Source organism: Stegostoma tigrinum, chromosome 12 (genome assembly GCF_030684315.1).
Source record: "Stegostoma tigrinum isolate sSteTig4 chromosome 12, sSteTig4.hap1, whole genome shotgun sequence".
In the NCBI taxonomy this organism is placed as follows: domain Eukaryota; kingdom Metazoa; phylum Chordata; class Chondrichthyes; order Orectolobiformes; family Stegostomatidae; genus Stegostoma; species Stegostoma tigrinum.
The window spans coordinates 23,547,817-23,564,227 of NC_081365.1; the positions used below are offsets into that span (position 1 = coordinate 23,547,817).

Sequence of the window (16,411 nt, forward strand, 5' to 3'; positions counted from 1 at the left end):
AAAATATCATTTGGACGCACAACTTAAAAGCTATTTCTGATGGAATCTGAAACTACCACAATGAAGACAAAATACAAGAGGTCCAAGACTTTAACTGTGTTGCAAAAATGGATCCAGTTGGTTGACACAAGGTGTATTTTTTTGCACTTGATAAATTGGTTCTGCTCTAGGTTTCCATCAGTGCAGAGGGGAGGAAAGAGTATCAAGATGTGCGTGACTTCATATCGTGAATCTCGAAATTTAAATGAAAGACACAACACACTATGAATACAAGCAACAGAAAAACACCATCCTTTAATGATACTTTTTAAAAAAATGTACTTTTCTACTTGACGAGCTAATGTTGATGTATGGATAACATAGGACAAAGGTTTCAGAATCTACTGAAGGAAACATTAGAACAGCATTCAGAGATAGTTGGAACTGCCGATGCTGGAGAATCTGACATAACAAGGTGTCGAGCTGATAGAGTTATATTAGAGCAGCATTAATTGTTGAACAAACAGCACATTAACACTGTGTAAGTTTTCATAGATCATAGAATCCCTACAATGTGGAAACAGGCCCTTTGGCTCAACAAGTCCACACTGACCCTTGGCGCAGCCCACCCAGACCCATACCCATATCCATATCTCTACAAACCACCTAATTTACACATGCCTCCTCACTATGAGCAATTTAGCAAGGCCAATCCTCCTAACCTGCACATCTTTGGACTGTGGGAGGAAACGGGAGCATCCAGAGGAAACCCGTGCAGACACTGCATATGGACAGTCGCCCGAGACTAAAATCTAACCCAGGTCCCTGGTGCTGTGAAGCACCAGTGCTAACCACTGAGAAGGGTCTAGGCCCAAAATGTCAGCTTTTGTGCTCCTGAGATGCTGCTTGGCCTGCTGTGTTCATCCAGCTTCACACTTTGTTATCAGTGAGCCATCGTGCTTCCCCATGCAGCTACCCTGCATTGCTACAATGCTTGTTCACCTGACCTGCCCCAGTGGGAATATGACCTCCACATTAGGACATTTGATCTTCGCCAAAGGGCAATTACCCACCCCAGTGGTATGTTGAGACCAAATGCACTTCTTGCATCTCTAGAGTCACCAGGCCACCTTTGCACACTTTGGGTTTCAAGCTTCAAGATTAGCATAATTCAGAGAATTAATTGATTATTTAGGTAATCAGCTGTCTCTGTGAGTCATGGATATATAAATCCCAATCTAACCCCATTCCTACCCCACTGAAAAACAGAAGCGTCATGTGCATTGTAAGACTTCAGTTTCTAGGCTTGACTGCCATTTATGCCACGAAAAAATCCAGTTCTAGGTTCTGGAGATCAGAGATAATACATTAATATAGAATAAGAATTGTCGACTGGCATAAATAGAAATTAGGAAGAAATAAATCACTTTTGGCTTGACACGTTGCAACTACTGGAGTGTCACAGCAATCATTGCTTGAATCTCAATGATTTACAATCTATATCAATGACTTAGATTGTTATAAAGTGCCATATATCCAAATTTGCTAGATGAGAAAGTATGTGTGAAAAGGATACAAAGATATTGCAAACGGACGTAACCAGTGTCATGAAAATGTACACTATACTAAAAAATGATTACTAATCAGAGTTAGAGTTACAGGTCTGGTGACCAAAAGTTCTGAAGAAGAGTTACTGGACCCAAAACCTTAATTCTGCTTGCCCTCTGCTGTGTTTTCCCAGTAAATTTATGAACTTGTTTCTGATTTCCAGCATCCACAGTTCTTTATTTTTTTTGTGTCATGATTATAATCCCTCAGCTGGAAACATGAGTTAAACATATAAATCAAAAATTTAAGAAACACAAAGGCTAAGTGACTTAAGTTCATAGCCAAGGTGACCAACTAATTAACGTTATTGCACATGCCATATTTGAATCTCATTGAAATGGAGACAGTATGCCTGCAAAACCATCTAAGGCAATTTCTTTAGGGGAGTGTGAAGAACTTTCCTCTCTTATTAGCAATGCATTAAGTACAATAATCCAAGATTGGAGCTCAGTAATTAAGACTAATCGCTTAGAGGATGGGATATTGTCTAAATTTGCTTCCAAACAGCCAATCAAACCAATTTTGGCCTACACACACTTTTTTGTCGTCCTCAGTTGGAGGAAACAGATCATGTGATAAGCTAACCCTGACATGCCTGAATCTTTACTGAGTGTGGGGAAGGCCACTTAATGGCCTCATCCTACCACTGTTGGAGTTTTATTGGTAACAGGCCACCCAGGTTCCCCAGGCCCCAACAGAGGTAAACCTCACTCCCCTCTCTTTGGTATCTTGAACTCAACTCTTCTTCCCTCCTCTTAGTTAAACATTCCACTTTGTGCTTACCTCGGCTTTTCGGAGTGGTGGGACTGCCTACAGTGTAGTCTCAACAGTATTCAGTGTTTGCACTGGAGGTGTCGGCTATTGCTTAGCAGGTAGCTCTTTAAGGTGGACTTTCCTTTTGGAATTGTGAGAGGGTTCCGCATCTCACATCTTTTCCAAGGCATGGGAACCAACCACCTTATAAAATTTAAACAAAGGAAATACGCAGCACAGAAGACTCATTGTGTCTGTGCCAGCTGAGCAAGAGCTATCCAATCCAAATGTATGTCTCAGTTATTGTTTCAGCCTGTACCACCCTTTCAGGCAAACATTTACAGGCCTTCTCAGTGAAAATATCCCTCCTCAATTTGCCTTCTGTTGATTACTTTAAATTAATTTTATTGGATATTGAAATAGGTCCTTCTTGTCCACTCATTCTAGGTGTCTCATAATTTTATACACATCAATTAAAGATCCACTCGGCCTCTGTTACAAACAAAACAAATCAGGCCTAACCTAACCATTTCCTCAATTAGAACTGACTTGAGAAAATTCATTGCAAGAGTTCTGATTTTTTTTTGTAATTCTCTACTCCCAAATGTGTTCATGCTTAACCATTGAACAACTTCCAGATTAAGACTGTTAGATTTTTGAGTAGCACGCATAATGGAGGGAAATTTATAGGAGAATGGAGGTGATGAAGAGGCTGAGCCAAGATCAAACAGGATGGCAGAACATCTTCAAGGGGCCTCAGGATTTATTATCAGTTTCTGTTTCTGGTGTTTTACACCACATTTTACACACAGCAAGTTCCCGGTAAAAATCAATGGAATTGACGTTCAATTCTTCCCTTTATAGGCAAAGGGTAAACCTTGGTTAGAACATAAATCACCTGTACTCTTTCTTCTAATGCTTTCAGAAATCTACCAATCTAAGCCATCAGAACACATTGGGCAAAATAACAATCTGAGTATATATTACAGCTTTCACTAATAAAGTCCACTCAAAACCTTAAAAGCTCCTCATGTCCTCAATCCCTTATCAAAGCAAATAGACCAATAATTGTAAGCTCACTTCAAAAACTGAATTCTTTAATAACATCTTTGAGCTGCTAAAACAAAAGTAATCTTACAAATCTATCTCAAGACAACAAAATGTGAGGCTGGATGAACACAGCAGGCCCAGCAGCATCTCAGGAGCACAAAAGCTGACGTTTCGGGCCTAGACCCTTCATCAGAGAGTGACAAATCTATCTGTTGCAATAATTGCTTAATATGGAAAACGGCCAGCCATTACTAATAATTTAATTATGGTTCTTGGGGTAATGTCAACAAATAGCAATTGTAGTTACTAGAATAGATTTTTTTTCAATTCTCATTGACACATATAGGCTTTTAAGTTTCAAATTTTAAAAGGCTGAGGAATTAAATAGCTATGCGTCTTGAGTCTTCTCAACTTACACTGGCATAGGCAAGTTTCTTTGTAACTTTACAAGTCTATAGACCTGACCTGTCCTTCACGGATACTTACATTTCTTCCTCAAAATCATTACTCCCATGCTGTGGAATAAGACAAGTGATAAACTGAGTTTGGGTTTCATGTCTAAGTAGTTCCTGTACTGCTTCTCTTCCTTGACCAGCAAAATTTGGATCTGTTGGAAGTTGCTGGAACCTCCATATCCCATCTGTCATTTTTTAAAAGTCCACAGAATCTCAACATTGTTAAAAAATCCAATCCGAGGGTCCAGCAGCGTTAGGGGTTAGTAATATATGATTTCGCAATGCCGAGAAGACCCTGCTTTTCGGAACAGGAGAAAATGCACCCAAATGATGTATGGTTTTATCCCATTGTATTCCTTTAAATGTTGACGGTACTAGCATAAATATTGTAATGATGCAAATAGCAGAACATAGTAATACCGTTATCATTTGTAGTTCCGCAGACAATTGAACTCGGGTGTGTCTTTCTGTTATGAAAGACAGGTTCCACTGTCAGGCAGTAGGTGGTCCAAGCTTCAAGATTTGTGAGGGTTGTCATCATCTGATTAGTGTTAATAGTCTCAATCTGTATGACAATTCGAAAGGTCCATTAAATGGTTGCAAAATCCAAATAGACAAAGCAAGTCAGATAAAACATACTTAATGGAAGCATTACAAAGAATTACCATCAGTATTTTCATAAAGCTACTTGTAGACTGATACAACAGGCACAATTCTTTTCAATATACGTACTTTACTGATATTACTGCTGAATCCATGGAAACTATGGTTTCAATGGGTTGATCAGTTTCATAAGTCCACCGCAACCAGAACAGAATACAATTTTCTTAATTATATCCTAGTTTTGCATTGGTGCACAGCTTTGAAACTGTTACACAAGGTGGTACTGTTTAAGAATTGACATATTGGATATTTGTGCATTTAGTCTAAAAGATTTTAATGCTCAGACTGCACAAATTAATAAATTTTTGTGCCATTATCTTTGGAGATACAGAAAAAGCACTTTTGAGAATTTCCTCGAATTAGAATTGTAGCCGTCAATAATTCCCTTTATCAATAGGGACAAAAGTGCAAACTGTTTGTAATTAATTAAAAAGAGCAGCCTCCATTGATAAATTTCATTTCTTTTTGTTGTACTTTCTCTCGTTCTTACCATCAATATATTCTACTCAGGACAATGTGCAGTGAACAGGGGCATATCAAGAGGTTCTGGAACACCATGTACAACATACAGTCAGACTTCACTGGACATTATTTTGAACACTTTGATTTTCCATTTTTGTGAACAGTGAAACCAATAAACCAATTAAACAAGAGGTAATAAAAGAGCAATATCTAACAGTCAGCCAGTTGCTACATGGTAATACAATCAAGTAATTGTAATTAAATCATAAATTGTGAAAACTACACCTTGATTGAGTTTCCTGATGAGGTGACTCATGGGAACTTCATGCAGACTTCCTTTAAGTCACACATCATGCAGTGTTGGAACTATATCACCATTACTTGGTCAAAGTGTTGGAACTCCCGTCCTACCATCTCTGAGTGTGTACCTAAATAATATGTACTGTAGCCTTTCAAGAAGATGGCACAACCCACCTCCTAATGGGTAATTGCAGAGGGGTAATAAACTCTAACCTTGCCAGCAACATTCACATGAATGAATAGAAAAGTAATGTGGAAAGCTGTTCTTTTAAGGGAAGGTTGAAGGGAGATTTTGCAAAGGCATTCAAAATCAGGAGGTGCCTGTACAGCATAGATAGGAAGAAACTGTTCCCACAGGCACAATGTTTGAATGCTAGAGAACACCAATTTAAGGATGAATGGCTAAAAAAAAACCACATGACGCTAAACATTTCCAAGAAGTAAGTGGAAGAATTTGGAATGTAATCTATTGACATGTGATGGAAGAAAATTTAATTGTGGTTATCAAAAGGCAACTGGATAATTATCCAAACAGAAAAGAATCACAAAGCATGAGTTTCTTTTTGAAGACAGCCACTATGGACAAAATGGGCCAAATGGCCTCGTTCTTTACTAAATTCTATGAAATTGGCAATGAAAAGTTCACAAACAAGTAGAACCAGGCTTTAGTTGCAGCTATAACTTCAGATAATTATTGTGTCCTGCAATTACATCCTTATCGGAAAATTGCGTTTCGCAAGGGTGAGACAACATCAGTGAGGATGGATATGAGTAGCAAAAATGCTTGCAGGAAGGGTATGTTATTTAATAAGCTAGTAAGAACTTTTACCAATGGATTCTGATAAACTACTTATTAAACAATTGTAGTTGACGGCAAAATGATTATTGGCATATTGAGCATATTGTGCATGCTCACCAGAATTGACACTTCAGTTGAGCTGGACCCCAAGAGCTGGTAAGATGACTAAAGATTTTCTAGCTCATCAGAATTTTCAATTACAAGGAAGTTGTACCTATAAATAAAAGAAAAAAAAATCTTCTCTTCTACTCCTTTGAAGCTTACCTTTTCTTCCTCTCCAACTTTCCAGTAGGACACTTTGTAAGTCATGTCGAGAAAATATTCTTGCAAAGATATATTATTATTCTCATTTATGGGCCCAATGATATTGACATCGAGCATATCTAATCTTGGCTTCACAACCACGGATGAAGGCGGTCCAATTTCAGCTATGTCACAAAGGCAGTTTACATTAGTAATCCATTTAGAAAATCATGACAAATAGGTAATTTCAAAGAAAATTAAGTAGAAAAAAAACCAGAAAAAGCAAAAGGCATCCTACTGTGTATGGAAGGTTCAAATTCATCGATAACAGCCCATTCTGATGTCTCATTTTCATATTCAGCCCTTACACGCAGGAAATAACCAACCATAATGGATAGTACGGACAAGTCACATTCTGTCATTCTGATGCTTGTGCAGGCTTTCTTAAAATGTGTGTGTTTTTTAAAATCTTTGTCATAATAGCTAAAAATAAAATGGAAAATAAATCATCAGGTACATTGTTTCTGTGTGCCAGTGGCAGCTCATTTGAATGAACTCCTGTCTCTGGGTTTGGCCTCACATTCCATTGCATGATTCAATCACAAAAATCAACACTGGCTATCCTTGGTGACATTGAGGTAATGCTGTGTTACAGGAGGTGCTGCAAAGGGTGGTAGAGATTTGGAACCATAAGTGCAAATTGATGTTTGATTAATTTTAAAACTTGAATAGATTTTTATTCAACCAAGATATGGAGAGATAAGGGAAAAGATGAGTTGGTGTGCAGTTATGGAGTTAGGTTGCAGATCAATCAAGATCTCATTAAATGTTGGAATAGACTTGAGCTTTTCTCTTGTTCCTGTGATTTTGAAAGAGAAAAGAGTTTTCCCATGTTGCCCAGAGATAATGGGAACTGCAGATGCTGGAGAATCCAAGATAACAAAGTGTGGAGCTGGATAAACACAACAAGCCAACCAGCATCTCAGGAACACAAAAGCTGACGTTTCAGGCCTAGACCCTTCATCAGAGAAGGGGATGGGGAGAGGGTTCTGAAATAAATAGAGAGAGAGAGGGAGGTGGACTGAAGATGGATAGAGGAGAAGACAAGAGAGTTGCAGTGCGAGAGAGATTCCCTGAGGTTGGTCCGGAGAGAGAAGGGTAACTTCTTCAGGTTAGGCATCCCTGGAAGAGGCTTCACAGTGAGGTTAAAATTGTGATCAGAGATAATGGGAACTGCAGATGCTGGAGAATCCAAGTTATCTTGGATTCTCCAGCATCTGCAGTTCCCATGTTGCCCAGTTTCTTTTTATCTCTCAATCACATCAGAAAGTCAAATTATCTTATTATTATGTAGCTGGTTGTGAGATCTTGCTAGGTGAAACTTGGCTGCTGTTCCTACATCACAACAATGACCACACTTCAAAAGTAATGCATTTGATGATTGGGATGTCCCATGGCCATGGGTGTTTCTATACAAATGCAAGCATTCATTAAAGTTCTTGATGAATATTGCAGGCAAGTTACATCATGGAAGTAAGAATTCTTATTTTCATAACTTAAATTACATATTTCATAGATCATAGATCTGGATTTGGATTGCTCCCATTTCCACCAATCACTGAGTTTTACTAACCTGATGTATAACATCATTGAGAACAAACTATTCACCTTTCTCTAAGGTCTGAGGATCCTGGGACACGCAAAGCAGTGACAGTCATGGGAATTCTTGGAAGCCTGGTTCTCCACTAAGAAAGTCATCGCTAAACAAATAGAGCTAGGCCTTAAATAAACTCCACTGCTAAGGAAAACCGGAAGTGAGGTAATCCAGCTCAACGGACTCCAGAGTATAAATAACAGGTGGAAAAACACAACAGCGTTTCATCGGAGGTTGCACTGATGATGTTACCCAACAGGGTAACAAAACATCTGCAGAACAGTGAACCAGCTCAGCGAGCCAACTACAATATTCACCTTTTTTTTAAGTGAATATGTAACGTGTTGAAGGTACGCTGGACGCAACAGCACTCACAACCTTCTCTTCCGATGAATACTGTACAGTAAAAACACTCAGTGTACAAACGCACATGACAATTATTCTTTCCCCATTTATATAATTTTTTGTGGTATGGATTTGCTTTCTTAGTACTGAGCTTTCTTGCCGCCCATCTCACAGATGTGGCATTAGATCACATCTAATATTTAATACTTAACTTATAAATTCATTTATTTATATTATTCTCTGTATATGTACAAACTCCAGATGCAATTCTAATCCCTGATTTTCAATGTGCCACATTAATTAAGAATGCCTTCAGCAGCCAAGGCTGTACGATCCTGGAATTTCTTGACCAAACCTTTCCATCTCTTAACTTTTCTCTTTTGCTTTTTGATGCTTCTTAAAACACACCTTTTTAAACAATCTAATCTAATAACTCCTTGTTTAGAAATTTTGTTTGATAATGCTCTTGAGAGGTGCCTTGGATTGTTTTATAATGTTCAGGTCACTGTACAAATGCAAGTTGGCGCTTTTATTAATGTTGAAGTGTCGTTATTGGAACTGCTGTATTGTCAGTAAACAGGACAGCGGATCTGCACGTAGCTGGTCCCACAAAGAATAAATCCAATAATGATCAGATAATTTTGTGAAGTTGCTTAAATATGGTTCAGTGCACCACAGATAACACCTTTGATCTTCAAACAGTTAGTTGAATCTTTAATATACACCTAACAGGATCTTTTTAGTCTCTCATCCAGCAGACAACACTTTTGATTGCATACTGTCTGCTCAGTACTACACTGGAGAGTCAACTAGAGTTATATAATCAAGCCTCTGAACTCCAAGCTTCTAATTCAGAGTGAAAATGCGACCAAAGAGACAGGCTGAGACTTAAACAGAGGCAACAATAGATGAACATTAATTAGCATGCTTTCATTCAATATTGACAGTTGTCTGGCTTCATTGTAGTTTTGATATAAAGAGTGGGCATTCTGAAAGCATCTTTTTAATTTGTTCTATCTAGCCACTCCACACTTGCTAGGCAGTTGAATTTGCAGTGAATAACCAATTGATATCGTAATTATAATCTCCAGTCCCCTTGTTGTCACTCACCTTTGATACTCTACTGAATAATGAATGTTGCCTTTATGGAAGATGACCGGGTTCCACTGAAGCAGATTTTTAAAATTGATGGAATGCATTCTCACATTCTGTGGCGCTGGTAGCCTTCCAAAAACTGTATTTATGATAAAACAAAAGTTTATATATATGTGTATATTTCCAAAAAGGAATATTGTTTTGGATTGCAACTCCACCAGGTTCTTCTATAGGTATGCTTTGGATGAACTGGCATAAAGTCATACATAATCTTTATTTTAACCAAAGAAAATATCTTCCTCAATCTCTCTCACTCCACTGAGAGGAAAACTAGGGTGGCCCCAGTTTCTTTCAGTTGACTTCTGGAAACAACAGTTGGGAGGCACACAGGGATGTTATGTGTTTATATTTCCTCCTCATGTGGAATTTCTTTGCTTCCACTTCTGGTGATGACTGGGATCAAATACTCACACCGTGATTAATATGACTCAATTAATTAAAGTGACTTCACACTGTGACATTTGACATTATTTCATATGTACCATCAATCTACACTTTAATTGACAAAGTAATGTTCCCCTTTCCTTTGAGCTGTTCCATCAGACTATGTCCTGAAGAGGATTGTTGAAATTTAACCTACTCCACCACGAGTGGAATGCCTCAATAAGAGAAAATGGTTAATGTCGATTTTCCAATAAAAATGAAAGCCTATATTTGATCTTTATTCATGAGATGTGCTCAATATAATATGGACATTATAATACCTGTTTTCTATTATTGTCTATGGTACAAAGGATTGCCAAAAATGCAGAAAACAAAACTGGATTGGAAGTGTACAATACTGGGTTAATAGTATGATGGTAATGCGATTGCTATATGTTGGAATGGTGACTTTGGTAGTCTTGTGCAAGAGTCAGAAAAGAGAGATGGAAATATGTACCTACAGTATGGAATGTACAGTTATGTAATGACAGGAATTTTGAATAAGCATACCAGGGTTTAATCTAAGTCACCTAAATGTAGAGGGGAAATTTCCCAAAGAGCCACATATTTTTCCAAAGAGAAATCCAAGCACTATTCAAAGTGAAACCAAACCAAACCAAACCAGAAACAATTGCATGTCCATAACAGACCCATGCTGGTATTTTTCACACATTCAGATAAATAGATCAGCCATGATCTGACTGAATGGCACAGGAGACTCTATGGGCTGAATGGCCTACTTCTGCTCCTGCACGTTATGATCTTATGATGGGAAATCAGGTGAATCCCATTAGGGACATGCAATTCACTCCTGGCCACAAAACCCCTCTCTAATTTGTAGTATTCTTCAACCCAGCAAAAACAGTCCAGTTGCTTTTCATGCTGAATTACTCCAAGGGCGCATCAATTTCAGAGGAGCTCACAATTAAGAGTGAGATGACTCAATACTATCAATGACATGAAACAATCCACAAACCACGTCCTTGTTTCTGGTTTAGGTAATAAACTGTTTTACAACACAGTTTATTTCTATGGGTAGTGGTTGCAGGTTTACCTTCAGGCTAATTTTATAGTTAGTGCAATGCAGATATTTGCTATATGAGCCTGCTCAGAGATATTACAACGCATATCTAGAGCAGTTGGGACTGGAACCCAGGCCTCCTGGCTCAGGAGTAAGGACACTACCAAGAGATTACAAATTAGTCCAATGTAAGATTACCAAAACTGAGTGGATGTAGTTGGTGTGAAAGTATCTTAAGAAAGTCTGCCCTTACTACTTTGGCTTTACTCCAAAAATAACTGCAATAGGTGAAAAGTAATGTTTGAAAGCTTTCTAGACTGTGTTTTAATTTTTTAATGATGGCAAAAGTCAAACTATACTTCAGATTTTCATTTTAAAAAGTTGTCAAACATAACTCATGAAGTAACGGTGAATATTACACAAAGTTTCATTCCTTAATTTTGAAATTCAGAGGTGTGAAATTCTATTAGTGATTGCTTGAACCTTATACCGTCATCAGAAATAGGACTGCAGCTGGTTTAACATGTGAATAGATGAGTTGCAAAGGCAAAGGTTCCACTTCAGACTTAAGAAGTCATTAATCTCAGATGGAAAAGATCTAGTGAGGATAAGAAGCCAGAGGGACGGGTCACATAGAGCAGGAATTCTGAAAGCAGGTGCTGTGCAGGCAGGAATGGGGCAGTTGACCAAGGAAGTGGAGACAGACAAAAATCTCTCACTGTCCTGATCTCAAAATTCACATGCTGGTTACATAAGAAAGGATGCTGCAGATTGACTGTTCAAGGTCAGAGAAGGGAAATTCTGAGGGGACAGTGAAAACAATGTTTCTGATGTGTCTTCTATTTCCCACACCACTGTTCTAATCTCTACTCCTCCCTCCCAGAAGAATAACAGCATTCCCCTTGTCCTCATCTTCCAATTCACCATCTTCTACATTCAATACTTCATTCTCCACTCTTCAACTGTCCTCAACTTCCATCTCCTTTACCAAAGCACTTTCCCTTGTAAACTCAGAAAATACTAATTGTAATTTTGCTTCCCCACTTCCCACAATCTAGGGCCCCAGACACAGTTGAATCAAACAGTAATTTACTTGTACTTTCTGCAATTTTATATTCTGTGCCGACAGCTCATAATACAGCCTCCTCTCTATATTGAGGAAAGCAAACACAAATTTGAGTGATTGTTATATGGAGCGGCTTTGTTTCCTCCACAAGCATAAATGAGTTTTCATTTCAATTCTCCATTGCGCTTCCACTCTGAGCCCGCTTGTTGTCCCACACAGTTTCAATCAGTCTCTGTGTAAGCTCAATGGACAATGACTCATCTTTCAAACTGGCAATTTACTGCCTTCCAGGCCCAACATAGAGTTCAACAATCACACGTCACATCTCTGCCCCTACTTTTCAGGCAGGAACTGATGGTTGAGTATCTGCTATTACAATGTACATCTCATCTAAACGTATCTTTGTTCCCTTACCATCTCCCTTTTTAGCATTTAGGAAGTTTTTAATTTGTCGAATATTATATAAGTAAATTCTTACTGCATGTTCTTGCTTCAGATTAATACTGTACTTGCAGATAAAATTCAAAATGTTAATTTTAGCATTTGTCTTCTGAGGAAGGGTCACCGGACCCTAAACGTTAAGTCTGAATTTTTTTCTTCATAGATGATGCCAGAGCTGCTGAGCTATTGCAGCAACTTCTATTTTTGATGTTAATTTTAGTATTAGTGTCCTGGTCTGACATTTTCTGGTGAGCATGGTAGAAGCATGGTAAAGTGGTAAAAATTTGGTCATATGACATAGGGTTTTGAGTGTTAGGTGACTCAATTTAAAAACTGTGAAGAAAGTGAAAATGTAACAGTGAAATAACCCAATTAAAATTTAAAATCAATTACCATTCAGACTGCAATTACAAACAAGAAGAGATAAACATTTTTATTCATTCATTGGAGTTACAGGTGACACACGGGTGTCATTGACTGGGGCTTTTATTTCCTGTCCTAAATGCTCTTGAACTGAATGCCCTGCTAGGCTACTTCAAAGGGCAGTTATAAGGCAGATTAAGTAAGCATGGCAGACTTTACCCCTTAAAGGACAATAGTGAACCAGATGATTTTACAATTAACAATGGTTATATGATAAAAAGTATTTTCCTATGTTAGTGCTTATGTTGTATTTAGGATTAAAGAATGAGTTAACATTATTGTGAGTGCAACAGTAATTGTAATAAACACCATTTAAGCATGTTAATCTGAGCCTGTTGCTTTGAAAGTCCAGCCTTATCACCTTAGTCCCTGGCACGGGGACCCTCAGACTAAACTCACTACGCAGCAACAGTGTGGGAATGGTGATATCGTTCTAAGACAGATCAGGATATGTATTGGTGAGGGACTTAGTGAGGCCCATGCCAAGGTCTATGAGCAGCAGAGACCTGAAGTTCAGAGGGAAGATTGGCTTCCTGATCTCTACTGACCCGTGTTTTGCTAGGGCTCCTTGATGCCACCTGACCTCACCTCTTCAATTTAACTTTTCATTCTATGTTTGGACTAAAGCTGTAATCAGGTTATATAGCTATCTGGTTATGGTGGATTTTGTTCTTCTATTCATTTTTGTGGGATGTGGGTGTCGCTGGCTGGCCACCATTTCTTGCCCATCCGTAGTTGCCATTAAGAAGGTGGTGCTGAGCTGCCTTCTTGAACCGCTGCAGTCCTCCTGCTGCGGGTTGACCCACAATGCCATTAGGGAGGGAATTCCAGGATTTTGATCCAGCGACAGTGAAGGAATGGCGATGTATTTCCAAGTCAGGATGGTGAGTGACTTGGAGGGAAACTTGGAGGTGGTGGTGATCCCCTATATCTGCTGCTCTTGTCCTTCTAGATGGAAGTGGTTGTGGGTTTGGAAGGTGCTGTCTGGGGATCTTTGGTGAATTTCTGCAGTGCATCTTGTAGATAGTACACACTGCTTCTACTGAGCATTGGTGGTGGAAGGAGTGGATGCTTGTGGATGTAGTGCCAAACTAGTGGGCGGCTTAGTCAAGTTTCTCGAGTGTTGTTGAGGCTGCACTCATCCAGGCAAGTGGGGAATATTTCATCACACTCCTGACTTGCACCTTGTAGTTGGTGGACAGGCTTTCAGGAGTCAGGAGATGAGTTACTCGCCGCAGTTCTCTGAGCTTCTGGCCTCCTCTTGTACTTGAAAAATGAGTATCAATGAGTAAGTTGTTTCAGAGATACCAGGAACTGCAGATGCAGGAGAATCTGAGATAACCAGGTGTAGAGCTGAATAAACACAGCAAGCCAAGCAGCATCAGAGGAGCAGGAAGGCTGACATTTCAGGCCTAGATCCTTCATCAGAAAATTGCCTGAAGAAGGGTCTAGGCCTGAAACGTCAGCTTTCCTGCTCCTCTGATGCTGCTTGGCTTGCTGTGTTTATTCAGCTCTACACCTTCTTATCAATGAGTAAGTTCTTGCTAAGTGCCGCTTAACAGTCATATCAATGACCCTCTGTGTCACTTTGCTGATGATCAAGAGGAGGCTGATGGGGCGATACAGTAGAGGCACCTTCATCTTCAGAAGGACTGTGTAGTGGTCACTCCTGCCATTACTTTAATGGACAGATGCATCTTCCAGGTGTAGATTGATTCCACCAGCCTCCCTCCCTCACCCCTACCACTCCCTGCCATCGGCCCAGGATAATCTGGGCCATCGCCTAAAATTTCTCTTTTAAACAAAATGTTTTGGTGAACTACTTCTCTGCAACAGTAACTGCACTTCTAAATCGTTGGGAGCCTTCCCCTCCCATGTAAAATGACACTCTCTATCCTGCGATAGCCATTGATGCAAGAATGGTTATGGGGAATCTGATGGTCTTATCATTTGTACATCCGGTCAGAAACTGATTTGTATCCAGAGGGTCAGAACTCAACTCTCCGTGTACTATCACAGCGTGTTTGCGTGATGGTCTCTATTATAATTATGCATTTTTCAATTAAAATCTTTCAGTAAGTTTTCCCAACACACGGACAGGCCATTTAACGAGGTTCCTCGTGGATCTGGTTTAAAAATGGAAATGGGGAAGTAAACCATGAAACCGTAAACAGGTCACAACGTTGAGTTTGTGGATTTTAACGGCTTCCACAACTCAAGATCCACAATGCATCCAAAGTGACGGCAAGGACAGTGACAACAAACTGAAATTATAATTCCCCGATTGTATTATTTTCCCAAATATCGTCACTCACGGTTCTATCGTGAAGATGACACCACTTGACAGTCCTTTAAACGATACATTTGGTGACTAACCTGTAAATATTAAAGCTGCTGTGAGCCCTGAACGAAGCAAGGTTTTGTCCACAGCCATGTCTCTCCTTCCAGTCACTGCGTAAAGGCTGACTGGATTACTGACATCGGCGTTTCCTCATTCTTACAAGGCAGGTAATAAAACTGGAACAAGGGTTACGGTGCTGGGCGGAGAGTTCCTGGAACAGTCAGCGCTGACACCTCCCAGAAATATGCGGTCAGTGTTCACCCTTGGACCAAGGTAGTTGTTGACAAATTGCTGCAAGACGTAAGTGCAGGTATATGAAACAAAGAAGAACGCTCTCGGCGTATTATCTCCTTTATAAACACAGCTGACTTCATTGTTCCATTCTGCAGAGAAACGGAGGCTGGGCCAAAAATACTGGGCTTGCCAGCAGGGCCCACATCCCAGGAGCAAATATAAAAAAAACACAGATATTTACCTGGGCCCATGATATTAGTCACTGACATTGTTTATTGCAGTTCAAACCTCACCGTTATCGTTGGTGGTTTCTTGCGGATGATGATGGGCCTGTTCTACTCTTAGGGTGATCCGGTAGGTGACTCGACAGACCAATGCAGCTTTTGCAGGCTCTGTTACACTTGGAGCAGGCGGCAGTCATGGGAAAAGGTGTTCATGTGGCACCTCCAATGCTTTCCCAGATGCTCCTCCTCCACTTTGGCTAGTCTAGGGGCCAGTGATTCACTGTGATTCAGTGGGCCGCTCCAAATTAATGCTGGAAGGCTAGTGATGGGAGATAAGGAAATAGCTGAAGAACTTAATAAGTACTTTGCGTCAGTCTTCACAGTGGAAGGCGTGAGTAGTATCCCAACAATTAAGGAGAGTCGGGGGCAGAGTTGAGTATGGTAAGCATTACAAAAGAGAAAGTGCTAGAAAAGCTAAAAGGTCTAAAAATTAATAAATCTCCTGGCCCTGATGGGCTACATCCTCGAGTTCTGAGGGAGGTGGCTGAGGAAATAGCAGAGGCGTTGGTTGAGATCTTTCAAAAGTTACTGGAGTCAGGGAAAGTCCCAGATGATTGGAAAATTGCTGTTGTAACCCCCTTGTTTAAGAAAGGATCAAGACAAAAGATGGAAAATTATATATTAGATGGATTAATTATGTAAAAATTATATAAGATGGATTAAGGATTGGCTGTCTGACAGAAGGCAGAGAGTTGGGATAAAAGGCTCTTTT

General features: G+C 39.6%; 1 protein-coding gene across 1 annotated transcript in view; it reads right to left on the reverse strand.

The window, feature by feature from the left end:
* Nucleotides 1-15,826, reverse strand: part of LOC125457024 (uncharacterized) — a 61,504-nt gene extending 45,678 nt beyond the window's left edge. Inside the window, 6 exon segments of the mRNA XM_059649994.1 lie at nt 4,266-4,410; nt 6,334-6,497; nt 6,611-6,795; nt 9,422-9,545; nt 15,217-15,472; nt 15,657-15,826. Coding sequence (XP_059505977.1) covers nt 4,266-4,410; nt 6,334-6,497; nt 6,611-6,795; nt 9,422-9,545; nt 15,217-15,274 — 676 coding nt within the window. The 5' untranslated portion in view covers nt 15,275-15,472; nt 15,657-15,826.
* Nucleotides 15,827-16,411: the final 585 nt, after the last annotated feature.